A 24,477-nucleotide genomic window follows, 5' to 3' on the forward strand; every position below is an offset into this window, starting at 1 on the left:
CTTTTTCCCTTTCCCTTTCTTCCCTCTCCATTTCTCCCACCCACCCAAGTCATAACCACCACCAACTCCTTTTCCAAGATAAAGAGATTGTTGGCCCTACTCTTCAGATATGAGACAAGGAGCCGAGCCCTGAACTTCATTTGCAATTAAGCCGCCATAACCACCCAGAATTGCAAGGGGAGTTTGAGCCTCCCTACACAAAGCTTGGGGTTTCCGAAGTGGAAAAGAAAGGAGTAGAAGGCCTTGGTCGGAGATACAGAGGCAAAGACGGGCTCTTTTTATATTGTTCAAAGCACGCTAAGTCAGACTTTTTCATTTTTAATAAACGTAATTAAAACATCTAGTTATTTGTTTCTCAATCTGGGAATGGATTTGCCGAATGTATTCAAAGAAAAGCGAAATAGAGGAGGAAAATGACCGCCACTAAATTTCGCTGGTAATCTTAGGTTTAAAATGCTATTTTTAAAAATATATACAGTATATCTAAAGCAGGGAAATTTGGGCTCTACAAGGGGGTTGTGTGACGCTTTTGTTTCTCTCGTTTTTAACCCCCAAAGTCAACTCAACCATTTTTGAGCTGTTTAAAGTCATCTCATTTTACTAGCATTTTAAGCGCTTGCTGGTCAAACTGCGACAGAGGCTTCAGCCACAACATTTGACCTCAGGACAGTACAGTGAACAACTGGGTATATAACAAACACACACACACACACATATATATATACACACATACAAATGGAGAGGACTTCGGCCCACCTTCCCATCCGATCCCATGTGTTTCGCATCCTAAATGGGGGAAAGAAAGGGACCCTCAAAAAGAACGAAAAGACCCAGAAACTGGAAAAACCTGTTGTAGTGTTTTGTGGCTGTATTTTGTTTTTGTTTTTGTTTTTTCTTGAAAGACCAAAAGAACCTCATCACTTTACAGAGTTTATTGCATTATACATGCGAATAGGACATGCACAAAGAAGAAGACATATTGCTTGTTTTCTCTCTCTCTCTCTCTTTTAAATACTACTACGATTCCACCTATGCACCACAAGGAAAATAATGTAAAAAAATTAACAAATTAAAAAATAATAATAAAAAATAAAGGTCTACAGTTGAGGATGAAAGATTTTGCATTGCACGAAGGACAAGTCTGACGGATATGGGGAGTGGGTTGTTAACATCATAAAATGTGCTTTCTTTTTCTTTCTTTCTTTCACTCTCGCTCTCTCGCTCTTTGCCGCCCGCCCACCTCCCAGGAAAAAAGAAAAAGTTTCCTTTTTTTTCTCAAAATAATCCTTAAATTATTTTATATATATATATATATTCAAAACGTTATGGCCCTTGTCTTAGCCTCCCCCCCAAACACACATAAATACCACGTGGTCAGTTAAAAACATGAAGAAGGAAAAAAAGAGTCACATTGTTTGGATATTCGACAGTTCCAATAAGTTAAGACCAAATGAACATATTCAGAGTTTACCCTGCATTACGATGAAGGGGGACAAAAATAATGACAATAAATTACACGTGCTAGGGTTTTTTAATATATATATGTATATATATATATATGTGTGTGTGTGTGTGTGTGTGTGTGTGTGTATGTGTGTGTGTATATATATATACACATATATATATATATTCGTCATAGGAACATACATAGACACTTGCAGCACTAAAAAGAATGACAAAAGGTCACATACTATCAGAAATTAAAAAAATATGTAAAATGAAGGGGTGTATTTCCCCCCTTTTCCTCCCTCCCTCCCCCCCCCCTTCAACCCATCCCCAAAAGTCTTTCCTACACATGAAGCAACTGTAATCTCAGTGATTTGTCAACCTTGGGGTAAACCAGTTTAAGAGAAGGTCAGATTAGCGGTCAGTTCTCGGATCCGGTTCTCCCTGCTCATCTTCTTGAGCTTCATTCTGCGGTTTTGAAACCAGATCTTGACCTGCCTGTCAGTGAGGTTTACGCTCTTACTGATCTCTAGGCGGCGCTCTCGAGTGAGATACATATTGAACAAGAACTCTTTCTCTAATTCCAGTGTCTGGTGTTTAGTGTAAGGGCACCTCTTCTTTCTGCCACTCTTTGCAGTTAACCAATTGCTGGTCGGAGTATCGGACTTGATTTCCTCTAGCAAAATCAAAGGAGAAGGGAAAGAAGGAAAAAGGAAGAAAATAAAAAAGAAAAAGGGGAAACACACACACACACACACACACACACGTACATACATACGTACACATGCACACACCTCAAGTCTCTTATAGTGTACCCTTGGCCATGAACCCACCTCCATTGTGTCTGACAGATATGGTGGCTTGTGGGTATTAAACATTGCTGGAGAGAGGTGTGCACACTGAAAGAGGATGGGTTTTTTATACAATGGTTGTATCCCCCCCATCCCCAGGACTGGGATTAAACAATGACCAACCACGCTTTTCTGGGTGATTTCTGGAGCAGTTTCTATATACATGATGCATCTTCTGCATCTGTATATGCAGAAATATATTTCACATATTCTAAATCCTGCACATTTTTCCCTGGGAGTAATTTGTTGGAACAAGCCCTAAATCTGAAAAAGCCACTTGATCCACAAACACGCCTCAGTTAAAACACACTTTTATCCCCATTCATTTGGAAAAGGGACCCATTTATGATACACACAAATTATCCAAGAAAACCAAGATGGCCCTTTTTAAAAAAATTGTTTCCACTAATAACAGGATTTGAAACAAGGAATAGACCCAGCAGAAACCATTTTTCCGCTCTCCCTTTCAGGAATTTTTTCCTCATTAGAGGCGAATGTTGACCTGGACTTATTAGTGAAACTGCAAATTGCCTGCAATTGTTCTGCCCTTAATGTGTATGTAATTAAGGCCAAATTCAGAACAGGGCTTGCAAAGTTAATTTTCACTAAATACGTTTTCCGTTTTCTTTTCTTTTTGCTATTCCACCCTGTTATCCCCTCTCCAAAGCTTCTGGACCCCCACCCATTTTAAAGGACAATGAAATAAACAGCCACCCCACCTTTAGTGACTTAATAGCAGCCTCCAGATCATATTAACCTTTTGGGATTCAATTTAAGTTATCTAAATATGGATCTCCTGGACAATGAAGGAAAGGGCCGTCCTTTATTGTCAGTCTCCTTCAAACTTTGTGTAGCTCTGCAGCACCTCTGGTTTTGGTTTTTTAAAGGGGAAACCTGGGGGGGGGATGACCCTGATTTTGAACATCATGTTTAACGATCAACCCAGTAAAACACACAGAGCATCCCAGAGGAAATATTTGATCCCAGTCTGACCAAAGGAAAGGATAACTGGCTGGAATGGAGGGGGTTCCTTGGGTCGCCTCATGCAGCAGCCTGGGGAAAAAAGGGGGTAAACACCTACCATCCTCTGGATGCCACCGAAAAGGGGGTGAATATGTGTGTCAAGGAATTGTGACAAGATCTTGTCATAGCACCCACCCCCTTTTATTTATTTTTTCGCCCATCCTGCACCACCCCCACCCTTGAAAGCTTGGCACCTGCAGCATCGAAATTCAGGGATAGAGAAAGGGGAAAGGGGGGATTGATAGAAAGAGAAAGAGATAAAGAAAGAGAGAGGAGAGAGGGGGGTATGTTTCTGCTGCACCCTTAATGGCTGCTGCGCTCAGGCGTTGACTCCTGTGGTTTACGAGACTAGGTGCCACCACCTTAGGATCCCCCCAGCTTGGTATTCATACGATACCTTTGCTTTCTTTCTCCTGGGCTTCTGGGCTGGAGACGGAGGCTTCGGCCAGACAGCTCCTGTCCTCCTGCAGGCTGGACTTAGGCTCGGGACTTTCCACTTGGGCTACTTTGGAGGAGTTGTCTGCATGGTGATGGTGGTGGTGGTGATGGTGGTGGTGGTGGTTGGTGCTGGTGCTGCTGGTGCTGCTGGTGCTGGTGCTGGTGTTGTTGCTGCCTCCTCCACCGCCGCCGGTGCTGCTGCTGTTGTTGTTGGGGTTTTCACTCATTTTCTTCTCCATCGGAAGTTGGGAGGCTACCTGCGGCTTGGAGGCGCCGCGAGGGTTGAGCTGCAACATGACAGTCGAGCTGGTCTCGGGGCTGTTATTGTACTCTTGGGTCTTCCCCGTGGCGTAGGTCTGGCTCAGCCTGAAGTATCCTGGGACGGGAACCTCAGGGTTTTCAATGGGGCACGAGTCAGAGACCAGCCTCTGGTAGGAAGGGACGTCGGAGGAGGGCACCAGCTTGGACCTCTTGTCGGAATACATGCAGCAATTGGTCTCCTCCTTGATGTTGGTGGTGAAGGAGCAAGTGGGCACCTGCTGCGTAACAGGTTGCTCTATCCGGCAGGACCTGTTTGGGTCCGTCCAATTGTCTACTTGAGGTATATACGGATGCACATTCATACCCATGTTTTGATGACTGACCTCCCTTTTGGCCAGGGACGGCAGGAGTCCACAGGTTTGCATCCCATAGGTCCCAATGTCTGCGCTAGGTGGCATGTACATGCTGGCGCTGTTGGAGTAAAAGCTATCGCTCCTGCAGGCACTGATCAAGGAGTCGACTAAGAAAGTGTTGGCGGCAGGAGAGCTGTTGGGAAAGGACATTTTGGGGAGGAATTTGCAGAAGAGGGATTGTGTCCTTTGTAGGCTGACATCTCTACGAAAACATTCCCTGTGTAATTGTGGATGCCTCTGCACACAACCACATGACTGCTGAGCCAATGAGGTTTGAAAATGGACTTGAGCCCCCTACCTCCCCGACGGTCACGTGCCGCCCGGGACACTCCGGGCTCCGGCGCAAAGGTGGACAACAGCGACACCTAGGACGTCCGAGCGGAAGGGCAGCCAGACCCTCGTCTCCTCCTCCTCCTCCTCCTCCTCTTCATCTTCCTCCTCTTCCTCCAGCAGCAACCTTTCCTCTCTTCTCCCCCCCCCCCTCCTCACGCCATGCTTCATCCTCCCCTCTTCCTGGCGCACTGCGCTGATTTAAAACGAAGATATCCATAGAAGGGACCCGACATAAACACACATCATACACACCTTCCCTGCAACTCTCTCTCTCTTACATTCTCTCTTCTGCAAACAAAACAACAACACCAAACTCCTAAAAACAAGTCACCGAATTCGTCCTGATCCTGTGGAACTCACTCTTGCCTTTTTGGGCTTTAAAAATGCTGATACTTCAGCTAAATCTTTCCATGGTTCAATAGTGATTTGGCGGAAAGTGGGGAGTTGTGTGGGGTATGGAAGAGACACGAGTAAGACAGGAGACCATGTAAAGGTGGGGTTGCCTCACCTGCAAATAATAATAGTAATAATGATAACAATAGTATAATAATACCATCACTGTCTTATCAATATAGCTTGCTTTCCTCTGCTGCAGCCTGATCGGCCAACATCCTCTCCAGTTTCCTTAACAGACACCAATAGTGTCCTAGAAGAACTGCCCAAGAAAATGGATCCTTTCCACAATCCTCATCTCTCCCACACATACACACTTCCTAATTTCATAATCTGAAACTCTTCTGGAAAGAAACAATATCCACTGGCAGCCTCCTCTCTCCCCAAGCCATGTTTTCCTCTCCTGATCTTTGAGAGATGGAGCCCTGATTGTTTCGGGTGCGTAGGTGATCTCCGAAAGTGTCATAATTTGGGGAGGATACAAAAGGGTGGTGGTGGTGGGGTATAATGTTTTCCTTTTATGGGTTTTGTAAAAGCATTGGTCCCTGACAAGTGCAAGGTACAAAAGGTTGTGGAATTTATTAATACAGATTAAGAAGAATCAGGGCGATCAATAAAATCCTCATCTACATTCTTGGGCCACTTGGTAATTTTCTTGCTTCTGAAGCTTTTTCAAGAGTTATACCCTCTGTTGCCACACACGGGGAAGATATTTTATGCACAAATCAATCGAGACTTTGTAAAGGATAAGATTAATAGTTAAGATTTAGCATAATGGTGTTCGCGTTATGAATTATTGAAAATTATATTATTGATTTTTTTCCTCTTCACTACTAAGCAAGAAGGTCAATTTTTGTTTTAATACAAATCGTCAAATATTAAAAGCTGGATTTTTGTCATGGCTTTAGTTTTGTAGTTATGCTGGATTTCCCAATTTGTTTATTTTACAAATTCCAACAAGCCTTTCTCTCGCCATAGGTGAAAGGGGGAAGGCTCTTCATTCGTGAAAACAGAAGACGAAAACTGGTTAAACTCCCTTACAAGTGACATTGCTGAACTTTTGATCACGCACACAACCGGATTCAACACCATCTATAGCTTTCCTACCACAAACCAAGACTCAGTTTTACGCAGAAAAAGCAAAATAACTGGGGATAACCCTCTAGGGCTGACAAAGCGAGGAGGACATTGCCTATGGGGCAATTGGACGGCTTTAATATGTGAATTTCCGCACTTTAGGGTTTTGTCTTGTCCTGTTTGTGTTTACCTCCGTTCACAGGAACTTCTCTTAAAACACAAAAGCACACATGACCGTGAACACATGAGACTGTGTGTGTGATTTAAATTTTAAAAACAGCAAGGTTTCTCTTCTCTGCTCCTACATTTTTTCACCGTTTGCATTTTTTAAAAAGTATATATATAATATATATATATAATTTTAGAAACGTCACCCTTTATGGGCTTGTGGCTAAAGGGGCTCTAAGCCCATCTGTTTATCTAGGCCCTTGGCTTCCCCCCTGTTAGTTCACTCTCCTTCACTCCCTCCTTCTCCCCTTTAAAATAAAACCTCAGGGAAAGGAAAACAAATCCTTTTTAAAGGGCGCTTTAAAAGGTCCCCTTCGCCCGCCTTCCTGACTTTTTTATCTCGCCACCCTGAGCTCCCTTTTCTCCAGCTTTATACCATATCTTTGGTATGGGGAAAAGAAAGGGAGAAAGATGATCCCCATGGCCTTTTGCTGAAAATCCCCCACCCAATTTTATTTTTAGTTTTATTTAAAAACAACAACAACAACAACAATAACAACACCTCGCTGTGGCAATGAGACAGACCTTTTTTAAAAAAAGCTGATCGCAGCTGTTCAAATACAACATCATTGTCAGGTTAAGAGCGGCCGGCTTTTTACGGCGAGAAGGGTTTCTCAGCAGCAGGACCGGCCAGAAAATCCCAGCCTTCCTTTCAACATCGTTCCCCAACGCCAGCACCGGTTTTTGGGGTTTGAACCCTGTTTTTTTTTCAAATGGTGGGTCTCTCTGTCTCTCTCTCTTTGCCCTTGTTCTGGGGGTAAGCTTCTAAATAAAAGGCATATTCTCCCCTAAAGACAGGAGAGAAGGAGGGGGAGATGGGTCGGGGTTGGTGGTGATGCTTTATTGGGGGGGATATAGTCGAGAGAGAGAGAGAGAGGATTTTCCCCCTTCTCTCCACCCCCGCCCCCCATTTAAGATCATTATCAGAGCCATTGCTAAGATTTTGTCTGAGCCAGGCGAGAAACAAAAGTGGAGGTCATGATGGTCCTGCTTTGAGGGCCGGCTCTTTATGCCTTGGCCAGCAATTTCCCTTCTCCCTCTCCCCTCTAAACAAGACGCCAGACGACCCACCGAGTTTAAAGCAACCCCAATACAGTACTATGTGTTTTTGCCCACCCCACCCCCGTTGCTGCCTCCGCCGCCGCCGCCTTTCCTAGCCCTCCCTGGTCTCTGCACTTTAAGACTTTCACCGTGAAATCTAATCAGGGAATCCATTTCCCAATCCCCTGGCCTTGCCTAATCCTTATTTACACTGAGCAGAAGTGTCCTAGAAATATCCCAGTAGTCACATCCTTCTCGGTTTATTTTATTTTATTTTATTGGTGCCTGTCGCCCGGGTGTAAGGCTGGGAGAGACTAAGCCGGGGCTTTCTCCCTCTTTCGCATCCTCAGGGGTCTGGCATTGTTTAATGAACTGCCTCGGAAGCCCACCCCCCCCGTCCCCCTTCCCCCCCCCCCCCCCTTTTTTAAAAAATCCCTAAAATGTGTCCCTAGATATGAGGTGGCAGAGATTAATCCCGCAATCTATGGTCTCCCATTGTTTTGTTATAGACAAACGTGGGTAAGGGGCAAAGGCAGCCCAGTTCCTAAGAAACCCATTGATCCCAACCCATCACTAATGTTTTAATAAAAATAAAGGCTCTGAGTAAGAGACAATGGCTTTTTTTTGGAGGGGAGGGCACTCTTTGGGTGGGAGAAGAAACGAGAACCGAATTTGGAAATTTGTGTGACACGTCTAAAGGGTGAATAAACATCTCTTTGGGAAAATGGGTTACTTAGACCTTGTGTGTTTTAAGGCCACTCCGGTTTTAAATCATATTTAAGATGGGACTGTAGTAATTAACATTAATAAATAAATCAATATTGTGCCATAAATGAGATATACAATCTACATTACTGCAAAGGTTTTCCTCTTTACTGTCCCATATTTTTTCGCCAAAAGAGGCGAAACCTCCCAAAAAAGCTCCATTTATAACTCGATTACTATTTGCAGTAAAATATATGTTGACATCACCCCTTTTCTGTCTTAATAAATAAGGGAAAATAAAACCTGGCGAAGGAAGTCGTTAGTTTGAACCTTAATTTTAATCCTTCAGATTTATTCTACACTTTGTTACTGGACCATTTCTTTTCTCCTTCCTCATCCCTCCTTTTTCCCCCCCATATCAAATATATTCATCCCACCATTTACTGTTTTTAACTGCTTTATTTTCAGCTGCTTATTGAAAAGAAGGAAGGATGGAAGGAGAGAAAGGAAAGATAGCCCCAACGTTGAGGGACACAGAAACGTGTAAACATTGAATTGGACCAAACTGAAAATGTACTCCCCAAATATTGTTTTAGAAGACTGGCTTTGTTTGAGAAATAGACAGACACCTTTGCCCTTCATTTGCGCTTTTCATCTCGGAAAAAGCACGTACAAACTGAAACCCACTCCATTTCATATCCTCCCGCTATTGAACTGGAAGGCTGCCTTTTAACTAAGGAAGGGACGCCATGCTAAGAAAAACGTCTCTTTCCCTTAATACCATAACAATCCCACTATTTTTTTGCTTTCTAAGCCTCAAATCGCAGTGCCCAAAATACAGAAATTAAGAACGATAGGAGAAAGTGGAGAGAAAGGAGAGATTAATGCTAATATCCTCATTCTTCATACCATACCATGCTCCCCATGACTTCATTCCTGTTAACTATATTTACTCCATAGGATAATTTAGGATAATAGGAGAACTGTAGGATAATTTCAATATGAGTTCCTCCTTCCACCCCACTATGCAAATATCCCTGTTTTCGATAGGAATCCATAAAACCGCATTCCCCTTGGAATGGATCCCCGTTTTGCTCTTTGTTCATCAGAAGTCTTTTGTTTAAGGAAGCATCCAATTCAGTTACATACACAACACGTTTTTTTAACAGGTTAGCCTGGGCCTGGCCAGGTTTAGGGCTCACAGCAGCACATATCCTCCAACCTTTCGGTTCTCCAGAGAGAAAGAAAGACAATAATCACCTCCTTTAATCTTAGGAAGCCATTGTTAAAATATGAACGTAGCGGTTGGTTTTTGGGGGCAAGCATAAAGGCAGGGTCCATTCCCCTAAAGGAGAGCCTCCTCCAGACGGCGAGACCAAGAGGCAGAGATACAGATGCATTTTCTGAGCCATTTCAAAATTTACCCACCAAAAAAGGGAGAAATTTTGAGGAAGGAAACAAAGAAACCATCCGGATCCGCACAACCATCACACATGCCTTAAGGTTCCACAAAGGACAAAGCCGACTTCTTAAAGATCTCAGCTGAAATTTAATAAGCAACCTATCTCTATATCTCTATATCTATAACACGCATATCGCTAGGACCACTATGCTGAGCTTCTTTGACCAAGGCCTTCATGTAACCGGGAAAAGGGGGACCTTATTCGGACTCTTGTTCCATTTGCAAGACCTGCGTCGATTTTTAAACGAGGGGCGGGAGAAAATCCAAACATTTCGCTCTATAATCTATATTTTCTATTAATATTGATTAAAGGTGTTTTGGTTTTGAACAGTTAGAACGATCAGTACAAGTACTTTTCGATACTTGTGCTAAGAAATCACTTGATCACAATTATTATTATTTTTTCTCAAAACAATAGATATATTATGCGATAGTGTTCCATTTATTCTGGGTTTTAATTGACAAAAGGTCCGTTTAGACCTTGAATCTCAGCCTGTGTCCCCTATTATTTATTTCGGGCGGAAAGGACTAATCTAGGTAACTGGGTAACAATGAACTTCTACAAACAACAACAGACCAAACGAATCCTGTAAAAAAACAAAGGACCCAGGCTCTCCCAGGGATGACTTTGAATGTGTCTGGTTTGTCGGACTGGTGCTTATTCCGCATCGGAGAAAGACAGCGGAGAAGGAGCACCTTTACAAAGATATTTGGTCTTTTTGCTAGAAAAGTGCGGTTTCGGAGAAGATCAAGATTTGCCAAATCACTAGACAATTTCGGAGGCAAGTTATTCTTCCTTTTTACCCCTAGTACTCCATGAAAAACATCTGTTCTCTTTGTGTTCAAGGAGCGGGGAATAAAATTTAGATTTTCAGTAACGGATCAAGGTTACCACACCATATTAGTTTAACTGCTATTTTCTCCTAGATAATACTTTTTGGTTTTTTTGGTTGTCGACTTTCAAAAGACCTTGGGAACCCACTTCCATATTAAGGAAGAGACTATATTTTCTAAAAACTGTTATCTGCCTGTCTCCTTCATCTCATGGAAAGCCTTGTCTTCAAAAATTTCGCCCCTGGCACTGATATTCTTTCGATGTTGCGACTGCACTTAAACATAAAACAATTAGAATTTGATTCTGTTGAAAACAAAAATTCAAAAGACAAACTACACCCTTCCTTAAAATTAAGATCTGGAGAGAGGAATAATCCTTATACATCAAATTGTAAAAGATTATGACCCCAAATATTTTAATGAAATATGCCTTGTTCGTGTCACACTTATGAGTTACTTGCTTAATAAATCTTGTTTATGCTCTATTTTCTCATTTCCAAAGCCCTGAAATCTTATAGTTGCTTATATATTAGATATTTTATTAGTTGCAGGATTATTGGAGGTGGGGGCTGGCTGGGAGAATACACTTGAACATCAGAACCATTATGCATTTTGGGATATGAGCGCGCCCTCTTGTGGCATTTAGCGGAATAGCAGGGAGAGAGATTTCTTTGAAAGACTTATTATTATTATTATTATTATTATTATTATTATTTTCTATCCGCTCTTTTCACATATTTATGATATATATTTTTCAGTTCTTAAAAAATTAACAATACAGAAATATTATTTTTAAAAACCCACACACACATACACCTAAAGCTGGAAAATTAATTATTATTATTTTTTAAAATTGGATATTTTGCTATTTTCCTGACTGGAGGATAAATGAAATATGATGTCCCATTAAAGCCTATCAGTGCTTCAGGTATCTGGGAGGGAAACTACTCTTATTTTTACCCAGATAAAAAGCTAAGCTTGATATCGTTTTCCTAATATATATAAGATCCCCCCCCCCCCCATAACTTAAGAAAAGAGCTTGTATTCGATGTATTTCCTATTCGGAGTCGAAGACTTTCATAGCCGGCATCCATAGTTTTTTGTGGGTTTTGGGAGCTATATGGCCATGTTCTAGAATAGTTTATTCCTGACATTTTTCTGAACATGCCAGCCACAGATGCTGGCGAAACGTCAGGAATAAACTCTTCTAGAACATGGCCACATAGCCCGAAAAACCCACAAAAACCTGTTTCCTATTCATCACAGACGATGCTCAGAAATGATCATCTGTAAAAACATCAATGCCTTATAAATGTCTTCCTTTCCTTTTAAAAAATAATCCATATCTTTTAAAAAGGTCCATGAATGAATTCTCCTTTAGTTCACTGGATTGCGTCTGTTCCTCTCGCCCCATTATTTATTCTTTAAACCTTCTTTACACTTCAGAGACCTGATTTCTCCAATTAAAATCAAAATGGATGGCAAAGAATGATGGAGGGAGGGGATAGGGAGGTTGAAAGGCATCGAAATTTATACTTTCTTTGGGAAGGGAAGAGATCATTAGCCACAGGGACGGTGATCATCATCATTATGACCATGAGGAGGATGTTTCACAATTATGAAAATTGTGATGTGTGTGTGTATGTTTTTTTTAAAGGCATTTTAAAAGGCGTTGCATGAAAGGAACAGAGGAAATGTCCTCTGAATCTCATCATAGCCAAAGGAAGGCTTTCCTAATGGAAGCTGAAGGGTGTGTTGGGTTGGTTGGTGTGGATCGCTATGCAGTAAGAAGTACGTTTGTGAGTGTGCTTGTGTGTGTCTCTGTGTGTGTCTCTCTCTCTCTGTGTGTGTGTGTGTGTGTGTGTGTGTGAGGCAAGGAGGGGAGGGGGAGTCGGGAAGTGAGAAAACGAGGGGAAAGGAGCCCAGAGAGTGAGTGGGTGGTGGTCGAAAATAAGAGAGGAACCTTTAATGCTCCTAATTATTCACAAAGGTTAAAGGTGATGACCTTGACATTTTGGAAGTTCAAAGGCATACGCTTAGGTTTTTCTTCCTAAAGAGTTTCAAATTTTAATTTTTGGCACTAATTACCTACAATCCCCTGTTTTCGGGCTTATTATGATGTCCGTTTCCCCCTCGCTTCATTTTATCCTCCACTTTGGCCTTTAATGCAAGCAAACAGAACGAGACCGACTTCTTCCTCGACGTTTTCATCTTTAAACACACACACCCCTTTTTAAAAACAAAACCAAAAAAAGCCAAATTCTTTTCTCACTCGTCCCCTTTATTGCACATTGCGGAAATCTCTTTTTGGCCCACCCGAAGGTGTACAATATAACCCAATTAAGCTGTTTAGACCCTGAGCTTTTATGGTGTTGTCTAGACAGTTCAAGGTTTTGTAAACAGCGTGCAACATAAAGTGAAGTTTCTGCACCAAATTCTTATTCTAGGGGAAGAAAAAAGTAACTGAGTGGATAACGAGTCCTTCTTCCATTGACTTGTTTATTTACATCATATGGAAGAGGAAGAGATGTCTCATGAAACGCTGTATCTCTTTACTTTAATTCCACCCATGTGCCCCTAGATAAGTTTTGGAGTGGAACATTTTACCATTTCTGAACTAGAAGAAGTCCTCAGATGGTTCCCTCGGATCAATCATAGTCTACATTACACTGGGATTTTTTTTTTAATCATCTGGTTGGATCTATTCGAAAGATCACTTTTATGAGTCGTATCTGGAGCTGGGGTCAAATACTTTTCGCACTGATTGCGACAGGATAGAGTTAAGCATAGGCTTAAGTCCTAGGTTGACAGTGGGACTTAAAGGTGTCTAATTTGTTAAGGATCCTAGCCTTCCTTTTTAAATAGAGGACGGGGAGTCTTCCCATCCCCTCCATCCTCAGTACTGGTGGTCTCCAGGCAGCCATGTTGAATCTATCCTAAAAAAATCACCTGGCTAGGACTGCAGCATAGAGTTGACTCCTCTGTAGGGTTTTTTCGATTGAAGGAATAAGGAATAATGGGGTTGTCCTGGGAAAGGTGGGGAGGGGGATAATGGGATGGGGAGGTTGGGCCACCTTCTTCCCTATGAATCCATTCCACTTTGGCACAAGGCTGAGCTCCCTGAGAGATGGCACTGCAGATAACACACACCAAAGATAGCACCTTCCAACGTTACTACCATCCATTTATTCTCGTGAACAAGACATCGTCCCATGCTTTTTTTATAATGGCCATAGAAACCAGAGATATATCTTTACCGGTGTATAGGATATACATATCCAGTGTACATCACCACCGCCGTTTCTCCACCCCAGAAAAGCCAACAGAAAGGAAAGGTCACCTCAATGTCCACTGACGCCCTTCCTTTTGAACAATTTGAGACCCACTTTTCTCGATCATGAAGGGATGGGAAGAGGAATTAAAACCAGGGGTGGTTGTTCAGTTTAAAGGGGGGGGGGACAACAACGACACACATGACAACATTAGAAGGGAGTATTGGATTTACCCCGTTTCCCCTTTGCAGGGGAATTCTGCTCCGCCACCAAACCCATGCGATCTCCTGGGAAGCAGGCAAGGGCTGTTGGGAAGAAACAAGAGTCGCTGCTGTCCATGAAAACCATGGGAAACCTGTGATGTCCTCAGGGCGGGTGTCCCATAAGCCTCCTGACGTTTGGGCTCAGATGCCAGGCTGGGCCGAAAGGGAGGTTTCCCCTTCTCTCTTTTCTCCCACCCCATCCCCGTTGTTCCCCCTCAAAACAAGGGGTTCCCCGTGAAATACTGCAGTCGGTCTCTGTTCAGTTTCTTTTCTTTCATTCTTCGATTTTGGAACCATATTTTAACTTGTCGATCCGTGAGGTTCAGCATCCTAGACAACTGGAGTCTTTTCTCTTTGTTGATGTACACGTTGAAGAAAAACTCCCGCTCCAGTTCTCTGATCTGGTATTTGGTGTAAGGGCACCTCTTTTTCCGAGATCGCTGGGGAAGAGCTGGAAATTCGGTTAAGGAGAGAAGAGAGGAAAAAGAAAAACGAAAGTGAAGCCAGTTGTCCCATTCAGACACTTTCCCCACAAAAAATGACTACCCACAAGAACGTGGACTTGAATCCACTCCCGTCTTTCCCCCCTTTCTAGGGCAAAACGTCTCCTTCTTCACATTTCTGAGAACATCTGTGAAGTTTCGGCCTCAATGGATAAAACTGACTTGGGAAGATAAAGTGACTTGGGAAGAGAAAACAAAAATAAAAGGAGGGGGGAAAAAAGAAGGAATGGATGGGAAGGGAAAAGGAGCCTCAAACTGCCCAGTGCACAAGAGAAAGTGTTTTGAATATTTTTAAAAACTTAACTCTCAGGCACACCTAAACTTATTGAGAGGCCTCCATTTTGTCATGACTCGGGAAAGAACTTCTTTCTATCTCCAAAGATAACCCCAAAGCCAATAGTAGAGGGACCCCACTTATAGCCAGTGAAATAATATATCTGATGGTTGTCCTTGTCATCATCATCATTATCATTATTATCTCCACCACCATGACCCTTCCACTGCCTGGAAGGACTCCTCCACAACGCGGCCAAACTCCCCGCCTCCCAACCCCAAAACATCCTCCTCCTCCAAGCCTACCTTTAAGCCCATCTCAATGGGTTTCCTATCGTAAACACGCTTTACAACAGCAAAGGAAACCTTATAGGATATATAAAAGCCCTGTGGATGCTTATAAAATCGCACGTAAAAGGAGAAGGGGAAGAAGAAGAAGAAAAGGCCAAAGAAAAGTAGTGGAGGCTTGTCAAAGTGGTGGCCTTGTGGGCTCCCTCCCTCCCTCTCAATTTTTGGCTTCCCCCTCTCCTTTTCTTTAAAAAAAAAGCGACCCAGAGCCCAAGGCCGAGGGCTGCCCCCTTTCTCCCCCTCTTTACCTGATCCGTGGGTCTTCTTCTCGGCCTCCTCGGAAGGCGGCGACGCCGTGTTGCCCCCCTGGCTTGCCCCTTTCTTCTCCTGGCTGGGCAATGGAGGAGAAGGGGAGGTTTTGCCGCAGGGAGGGTTGCCGCCCGAGGCCTGGGGCTCTCCCTTCTTCTCCCCCTCGGGGGGCTCCTCTTGCTCCGGGTAGGGAGTCCCCCTTTCTTGGGCCGCCGCCTCGTAAAACTGGTCGAAGCCCTGAGGGAGGATCCCGTTTCTGCCCACCGCGCTGTAGAAGTTGTTGGCCGCCGCGGCAGCAGCGGCTGCAGCGGCTGCGACAGCGGCATGGTGGTGATGGTGATGGTGGTGGTGGTGGGCGCCGCAGACCCCCGGGTCGGCCTTGAAAAGCATGTCCATCCTCCGGCTGGCCGGCGGCAGGAACTCCCGGCCGTGCATCACCTCCTCGTAGAAACTGCTGGGCCCGTAAGAGCCCCGATAGGGCCACTTACCTCCTCCTCCGCCGCCTTCCCTTGCGCCTTCGCCTCCTCCGACTCCTCCAGCGCTGCCTCCGGCGTAGTCCCTGAACGCCGCCACTTCGCGCACCGGTTGCACATGGGGAGGCAGGTTGGAGGCGTAGGGGAAGGCCATCTGACAGGAGGGCGACTGGGACAGGAATGAGGGCTTGCTGGGGAAATCCGAGGGGGACACATAGTAGGCGGTGGGGGCACAGCCGGGGAGGTACATGCTGGAAGCCCCGTGGCTGCTGCTGCCGCAGTCGTCAAAGTCACTCATGTCTTCTCCTCTTCCTCCTCTTCTTCTTCTTCTTCCTCCTCCTCCTCTTCTTCCTCCTTCTCCTGCCGCCGCCTCTGGGCGACCGCGAGCAAAGAGCAGCAACCGCAAGGACCCGGGCAGGAGCAGCAGCCCAAGGAGCAGCCACAGCAGGAGAGCCCAGCGGCCGGGAGCTCAGGAAGGAGCCCCATCTATCTCTCTGGCCCCGGAGACAGAGGGGGCGGCAGTAGGAGCAGCCCCGGAGGAGAAGAAGAAGAAGCTGGAGGAGGAGAAGAAGCTGGAGGAGAAGAAGGAGAAGAGGAAGAGGAGGAGGAGGAAGAAGAAGCCGGAGAGGCTGGAAGGGGGGAAAACCCCACCGCGCGCGGGTGACGTGCAATTCATCTTGATTGATTCGAGTGGTAATTATGTCACGTGACGGAGGCGATGGAGAAATGTCCTTATATCTATATCAGACCCCCACTCCCCCCCCACCCCCACCCCTGCCTGGCTGCCCGCCTTCGCCGTGGGTTGTCTCCCAAAGCCCTTCCGAAAGAGCCTCCCAGCTCACTCACTCACACACATACACACCACTGCGCAGGCACTCACGTTTGGACAAATAGGACCATTTCCAGCTCTTCCCCCACCCGCTTAGTCCTCCTCCCCCCACCCCTCCTCTACTCCCCCCCCCCACTCCTCCCACCTCCATTTCCCAACCCAGGAGAGATGGAGGGCTAAAGGTAGGCCAGCGCAACCACCTGGGCATCCCATCTCTGCCCAGGTGCCCCTGAGGCATGCTGCCTGCCAAGGACCTTATGTGCCACCAGGAATTGCCCTAGGGTCCCCAGGCCCTCACAAGCAGAGAAAGAGAGAGAAAGAGAGACCAAAAGAAGGGGCAAGAGGCTGTGCCACCATCCACACAAATAGTCATAAATTGTCTTTCTCTATATGTATGTATGTTCTCTCTTCCTTGTTTCAAAACCCAGCAGTGATCGGAAATTTAGTCAGGAAACCTTAAAGGCCGGAAAGGTGAGAGGGAGCAGCGTTGTCTCCCTTTTCCACTCCGCAAGCCGCCTCCAATGTTTCCCATAATTAGAGCATCCTTCCTCCTTACTAGACATCACATCTCCAGGGTTGTTGCTGCACTCTCCCTACCTTCACCGTCGTGGCAGGCTCCTTCCCTCCTTCCCTCCTTCTCTCTCTCATACACGCCATGACTTGACCAGCCAAACGAGGGCTTCCCCTCCATTTCTTGCCACCCTTCGCTTCCCTCAGATGTTGAATCTCCCTGTTTTATTTTTAACATCGATTTTTCCAGCCCTAAAGTCCCCGGCCGGGTTGCCTTCCTTTCCCTTCCTTGTCTTTCCGAGATCCCCAAACACTAGCCTAATTCGGGTGTGTATGGCCAACAGAGAGAGGAAGAGGAAAGGGGGGGGGGGAAGAGGATTGGATCCTGAGTCTCTGGGCCACTTCCTCGTTTCATCAAACGGCCCAGAAAGCATTGGGCCGGTCAGAACAAGAGGCTCCATGATCTTAGGGTGGGGCATATTAATCCAAAGCAAAAGCCATTCGTTTCTGGAAGCCGAAGATCCGATCAATACCTACATGCCTTGGTTTAAACGTAATCGTCAATGTCATTTGAAGGAGGCAGAGGGGGAGAAAGACAGGATATTTGGGAAGGGAGGGGGATATATTCTTTCTCAATTCCGAACTGAGAGCCACAGAATCCACCTCTCTTTCTCTCTAATGCATTTGCAATGGCTTCTTTTCCTTTCCCACCCCCCACCCCCCGCTTTTCCCCTCTGCTTCACATTTATAAGCAATTGCAATGAGACAGAAAAATAAATATATTTCACACACATTTGTACATCTCAATCAGAAAAGCGAAATTCCTTCTGCAAACAGGCAGCACCGCCAAACACCGCCTGGAAGGCCGGTCCTCTCTCTCTTTTCCTCCTCCTGGCTATAGCACAATGTCAAGTTTAAACCCAAGACCTTCGGCTTCTCAACTCCAGAGAACACTTGTTCTCAACAAATCCGAGCTCTTTCTCAAGGCAACAACCTGCAAATGTACAAGTTTCCTCCTCCGAGTCTTTTCCAGGATATTGTTAATAAATCAAGAGAAATAAAATATCTAATTGTTATCACCCCGGTACTCCTTGTGAGACGGAATCTCTGTTTGTCTGAATTTACTAACAATCGCCAGTGGGCGAGAAAATAAGCAGGAGAATTGAAAAAGATGAGAAAAATGATTTTCAAGGCTACATATATGACTTTAAAGAAAGAAGAAAGGAAAGGAAACACAATGTTCGCGGCGTAACCTTGCAACGTCCTTGACCACAAATTCTTCCCGGCCATAAACGAGGATTAAAACAACTCGGTTCGAGTCCTGCACCTTTGAATATCTTACTAAATTTAGTAGTCTAACCTGCTAAAGGTGGTCTTAATTGTGCAGATTATCTATGCAATCCCAATTCACACAGATCGAGGAAAGAGAACGAGAGACTAGTTTTGGTGTTGCTATACCTAACAATTGATATACATTATGTGGTTAATAATTGCATATGAATATGCTAAAATAAGGGATTGTTTACTGAATCAGATAAATCAAAATATGCCCCAGTACAATGTACGCAGTTTAAGGGGAGAGATGAGTCTTTGATTTCCATCTGCAGTGACCAAAGCTTTATGCTTCTGTTGCGCCCAATTCTAAGAAGGCAGCAGAAACAGATCTCAAAATACTCTCACTTCTAATTCTAGTCAAACCAGTCTCAAAATCTGAACCGTTTCCCCCCCAGTATTTCGAAAAGGAGGGCAAGTTTAAAAGGGGGCTTGAGGGGAGGAAAAACCATAGCCCTAATACAATTGACATTTCCGACCAAAGGTCCCCCTATGGTCCACGTTTGCCTTGCTCGCTCCCTCACTAGCATGGCGCCATCCATGTTAACACACAAGCTCCCATCAAACAAATGCACCAGAGCCGACCAGGGCTATCTATAGAGGCAGCCAGACCCACAGAACCATTAAGGAGATACAGTGGGTCACCTCCTTTCGCTGGAATGTGCATCGTTGGTTTCTGCGCTTTTGCTTTTGCTGCAATGGAGTAACTTCCCCTCCCTCTCGCCCTCCCTCCCTCCCCCCACTGCTTCCCTCCCTCCCACCCAAACCTTGACTGCGCAGCTAAAATGGCTCCTGTGTCTTCTTTCGCAATGGAACAAGAGAAGACCTTCCTCTGGATGCGATCTCCTTCACCCCACCCAGACTTCTCTTCCTCGAGCCCATTAAGGACCCTGCCACAGACAACCCCAAAGCGATTCTTTCCCCGCTTCTCGCCTCGCACACCCAACTCCAAAAATATAACCACACCACTGGAAAACCAACACAAAAGCTAGCCACCACTTTCCCCATTGCATCAAGTGTATTTGCAAGACTCTAGGTTCCATTATTTCAAGTTCAAGGACACCCGACCACCGCTTCTTAAGGAACCCCTTCCTCCTACAATTCCCAAAAGATCTCTTGCAGTCTGGAAATGCAGAATTAAACAAGCCGTGGTTTCGCCGGACAACAGAGACGAAGGGTGCTTTCAGGTTGTCCACTCTCTCGATCACCCAAAGCCAAAATAAACCACATCCTCTGAGATAGAGACCCATTTCTAGCCTTTCTCTTCCAACGCCAAACCGTCCATCATTTGCAAAGCGAAACTCTTCCCCCCCCCCCCCCCGCCCTCCACCCCGCATCCATCTTTTCCACCCCAATCCTGGGGACTTTACCGTTAGGCGTCTTGGATGGTCTTCACTCTCCTGGAGCCAGCCGGTACTCTGCTCCCAATGACATCTCGCCCAAAGAAAGCATCCGTGGAAAATTAGGAGGACTCGCATCACGTTTGAGGGTGGGGGGAGAGGATGAGAGAGAGAGAGAGAGAGAGAGAGAGAGGGGAGGAAGCAGATGCGCCTGGTCCTGCTGGAGATGGTGCTGTAATTTTGTGCCACCCAAGATAAGACACTAACTTGACCTTAACTTTGTTATGGCGCCCCTAGTTATCTGGAGAACGTGAACAGACACTGTCTGGCAGCTCTCGTAAAAACTGACTGGAGAAGCGATTCTGAGTCATTTCATTTATTGCTGCCACAGCTCTGCAAGAAAGCCTTCCTCTCCCCCCTCTCTCTCTTTGCATCCATCCCCCCCCCCCCCTCGCCAAACTTTAATTATTTATGCTCTTTTAGGAAACACAAAAGCGCCCAGAGCCCCATTTGGAAGAATCCGGGGGACGGTCCTTTCGCCTTATCAAACTCCCAGGCATTTGCCGGAGCTGGCGGGGCTCAGCCTATCAGAGGCAAGGACTCTTCCCGGACGCCAGTGAGATGCGGGTCTGAGGCTGACTGACTCGGAGGAGGAGATGGAGGTACACACACTTGCGTGTCAGGGATGGAGCAGGAGCATCCTGCTTGGGCATGGGGCCAGACCCAGCCAGGGGACATATTCACCACCCCTCCATACACATACACAATCACAGGCACACCACAACTCACCACCTAACAACTCAGCATCCCAATGCGGGTCATCTGCACCAACCTCATTTTACACCCGACTTTCTTCTGCTATCACTGCTGGGTGGTAGAAGATGAACCACCTTTGGGGCTTTATAGATAGAGACAATGACCGAAATGTGATAAGCTCCAAGATAATTAAGGCCTCAGTCCTATGCAGATACACCTAGGAGGAAAACCTACTGGTTATAGGGGGGCTTAAGTAGGGAAAAAACAAGCATCCAGTAGTGTTGTAAAAGGATATACTTCAAATATGTTTACAATGGAAAACGGGAACAAACCTATCCAAATCCCTTACAAAAAAAGGTGTCCTTGAATTCCGAAGGCACGCAGATTCGAGAGACATGTATGTACCGGTGTGTAGGAATTGATATTTGTGTGTGTTTATATGGCACCCATTCGTTAAGACGTTTTTGTTCACAGTTACAAGACAGAATAGTTGCGGAGAAATCTTCCCTCTATTATCAATTCATCGATCCATCTACCTGTCGCCCAATTACCCCGACCATCTATGCCCTATTAGCTTTGCTATCCGGAACTACATAATCTATAGCAACATAGGGGCTGTAGCTTCGCCTGGCAAAATAGGTGTGGAATAATTTGCCTACCTCTGTGCACACAGTGTGTTTCTATGAGCAAATTTTTCAATACATAAAGGCTGGTCAAACAGGAGCTATTTATTTCTCTGATTTAAATTAAAAAATATATGAATATGCTACCTCCACGCAGGTACATACTAGATATAAATGTTATTTTCCTTGCCCTTCTCTGACACACTTTGCATATCACTTTGCGGCCATAAATGCTGCAAGTCGACCATAATCCACAACTGCAGAGTAACTGAATTTGTTAAGATGGCACTGCCATTTCTGCAATTTCATCTGCTAGCATGTCATGTTGTAAAACCCAAGAATCCAACGTTTGCAAGTTAAAATTTAAGAATAAAAAAAGAGGAGATTGTCCAACCCCTGCTTTTATTACTCATTTTAGACAGAAATATGACTGGCAGATGCATAGTTGTGAGGCGTTATGGAGAAGATTTTCTGAATATGAAAGACTGTGTATTTCCTCAACATTATAGATTTTAATAACTCCATTCTAAATTTTTGACATTTATTTATTAGGTTCCTATTTTTTTCACCTTTAAATTACACCTTTTAGAATAAACCTGTAAGTCTAAATTTTTACCATGCAACAGAAAAAATAATAACACTAAATGGAAACCAGTCGGCTTTTATTTACAGGTTATTTTGGCTTAATTCTGGCCGAATTATATCTATCCCTTTCCAGACCTACCTTCTTTTTTGCTTTGAAGCATCATGAAATATTTAGTGTAAAGACAACAGCAAAGAGAAATGCGTTTAAAACATAAAATTACAACAACAAAAAAAGCTTTCATTCTCGATTTGTTTTTAAAATGGCCAGGGCCAGATTTCTGCGATCAAAGTAAAAGGAATCTTAGATATTTATTTTGAAGGCGACAAAGGATTAATGCATAATAGGAATTTAGCAATTTAATCTTAAAATACGGCAGTTGTTTTCACACCTGGAATGGTTACTGATTCTAGTCTTTGGCATTTACAGTTGTGTTACATCTCCACACAAATTTGGGATATATTTTCCGAGGGATTTAAAGGTTAACAATAAAACGAGGGTTCCTATTAATGCTTGAAGTGCGGCTACCAAACATTCATTTCCTTCTCAGTTCTCCTCTTACAGAGATTCTCTGGAGGATTTCTTTGTCCTTTTAGCAGAGGAGAAATTTCGAAAAAAGAGAGGTGCAGAGAAATAATAATTTCAGGTCAAATGCCTTTTTTTTAACTCCTTGGGAGGGAAATTAAATCAAATTACACATTTAAATCTCTTCATAATGAGTAAGATTTTTCTTCTTCTTCTTAAATGAAAAGAGTTTGGTTTCTCAAATATTCCTCTTTCCGCCGTCCTGGAGACCAAAGCAGACCAAACCCACTGGAGTCATCAAAGTCCGACCTTAAGAGGCTGGTTCCCCGCTGCAAAGGCTAATAGTGTTCCTAATCTCTATTCCCAATTAGATTCATGCAATTTGTGGCATGGTTCTGCATGGCCTTGAGAGGGAGGGAGGCAAGGAAAGAATTGCAGGATCTGAAGACCCAACTGAGCCGCTTCCTTGATTCTTTTGTGCCCGGTCGGCCTTTCATTTTGCCTGTAGGTTTTGGGCAAGGCCAAAGTCAACCGAAACAGGAAAGCAAGGCTAGAAGGGGAGTCGAGAGAGGGGAGGGAGACACACACACACATACACAGAGAGAGAGGAAGCCAAGGGCAACTAGGAGGAGGTTTGCAGGAGGACAAATGGCCAGTCCGCTTTGGCAGACATAGGCGGGCGGGGGATGGGGGAAGACTCGCCTTTGGCGGAATTGGGTGGGGGGGGTTGTATTGAAGAGAAGGGAGAAAGACAGAAAGAAGGAGAAAGCATGGATTTGGGGGTTTATAGGGAGAAAAATCAAAACAAGATCCTCTTCCATTCGGCCAGGGTGGGAAATGTCCCCTTTTAAAAGTTAAGTGCCCCCACCCCCCATTCCCAAAGTTGTGGGGGAGACTTCAGACTCTTGCAATATATTTACTGGCCCAATACACAACGAGAGGTTCCTTCGTTCGGTTTCCACACAACAGGCCGCGTAACAGAGGATCCAACCTCTGTGTTATGTGGAGCCTCGGAAACAGACGTGGAAGGAACAGGGCGAGGAAAAAAGAGAGCCGTAGGCCCAAGGAAGACAAAGAAAGACCCCAGAGGAAATTCAACGAGGCAAAAGGGACCTTCCCGCCCCACCTGGCCTCAAAATATCGACTTGGAAGTCGGCAGCGGCCCTAGAGAAGCCTTCATGCGCCTCCAAGAGAAGGCTTTTCGTGGTCGTGTAAGACACCCATACACACAGCCACTCCACGCATCTGAGGAAGTAGACTTTAGTCGAGGAAAGCTCATGCTGTCAACTCCTTATTTTCAGTTAGTGTCAAGGGGCTACCAGATTTCTCTACACACACACAAGGAGAGAGAGTATGCAAGGGAGGTGGGTTGGATCAGGTCAAAAGGACCCCGCCCGCAAAGATGTCCCTCATTTCCGAGCAAAGGACCCCAGGGTTGGAGAGGAAGAGGATATCCAGCAGGACGATTAATTGCATCTCCAAATCAACACCAGGTTTTGGGGGGAGGGGGGACAGCAGGGTCTCCTATATCCAGTTTCCTCCAGGAATCGGGGAGCGGTGCAGACAGAGCCTTGTCTTCTTTGCTCATCCTCTGCGGAGGGTCTCCCGCCCACCCACTTTTCACTCCCTCATTCCCTCCCTCGGTCCTTTTTAGGCGCAGACAGGGATCTGGCAAGGAGATTTGCTGCAGTGGAATCACACACACACACACAATCCAGAGTGGGAGAGCCTTGGTGCACACATTGCCCAGGTTGTCTGGCGAAGAAACGAGAGGCAGTGAAGCCAGTCCTTGCCGCGCCTTTGTTGCACCACGGCAAATTAAATCACACACACACACACACACACACACACGAAGACGTTGATAATTCAAAATACCTTTTTTTAATTTGTGATTTTTTAAAAAAATAGGGCGCCCCGAGTCCATGGTTTTGTGTTGAGAATAAGGGAGAGAGAGAGAGAGAACTTCCTTTCCTTTGCAAAGGAAAAGAAGAAGCAAGTAGGGTTTACCTGCCAATCATGGTGTAGAGATTTCAGTGTTGGACTAGGACTCTGGAGGAGACTCTGGAGGTTCGTATCCCGGCTCGGCCATTTAA

At 45.0% G+C, this 24,477-nt stretch overlaps 2 protein-coding genes across 2 annotated transcripts; both read right to left on the reverse strand.

Moving 5' to 3' along the window:
* Positions 1–1,796: 1,796 nt before the first annotated feature.
* Positions 1,797–4,830, reverse strand: HOXD10 (homeobox D10). The gene is made up of 2 exons (XM_042474050.1): positions 3,718–4,830; positions 1,797–2,122 (listed from the first exon to the last, which is right to left on the reverse strand). Exons 1-2 carry the CDS (start codon positions 4,580–4,582, stop codon positions 1,845–1,847), a joined length of 1,143 nt encoding a protein of 380 aa, XP_042329984.1. The 5' UTR covers positions 4,583–4,830; the 3' UTR covers positions 1,797–1,844.
* Positions 4,831–12,488: 7,658 nt separating this feature from the next.
* HOXD11 (homeobox D11) lies at positions 12,489–16,581 on the reverse strand. Its single transcript, XM_042474061.1, has 2 exons — positions 15,413–16,581; positions 12,489–14,491 (listed from the first exon to the last, which is right to left on the reverse strand). The coding sequence occupies exons 1-2, from the start codon at positions 16,182–16,184 to the stop codon at positions 14,256–14,258; spliced, it is 1,008 nt and encodes a 335-aa protein (XP_042329995.1). The 5' UTR covers positions 16,185–16,581; the 3' UTR covers positions 12,489–14,255.
* Positions 16,582–24,477: the final 7,896 nt, after the last annotated feature.

This window comes from Sceloporus undulatus, chromosome 1, assembly GCF_019175285.1.
Source record: "Sceloporus undulatus isolate JIND9_A2432 ecotype Alabama chromosome 1, SceUnd_v1.1, whole genome shotgun sequence".
NCBI classification, from domain to species: domain Eukaryota; kingdom Metazoa; phylum Chordata; class Lepidosauria; order Squamata; family Phrynosomatidae; genus Sceloporus; species Sceloporus undulatus.

Excerpts from the sequence above, each read along its gene's own strand:
- HOXD11 (XM_042474061.1), bottom strand. The coding sequence starts at position 16,184 with ATGAGTGACTTTGACGACTGCGGCAGCAGCAGCCACGGGGCTTCCAGC. Across the intron at positions 14,492-15,412 it reads GAAGAAGACCCACGGATCAG|CTCTTCCCCAGCGATCTCGG; the intron begins GTAAAGAGGGGG and ends CCGAATTTCCAG.
- HOXD10 (XM_042474050.1), bottom strand. The coding sequence starts at position 4,582 with ATGTCCTTTCCCAACAGCTCTCCTGCCGCCAACACTTTCTTAGTCGAC. Across the intron at positions 2,123-3,717 it reads CCAGGAGAAAGAAAGCAAAG|AGGAAATCAAGTCCGATACT; the intron begins GTATCGTATGAA and ends TGATTTTGCTAG.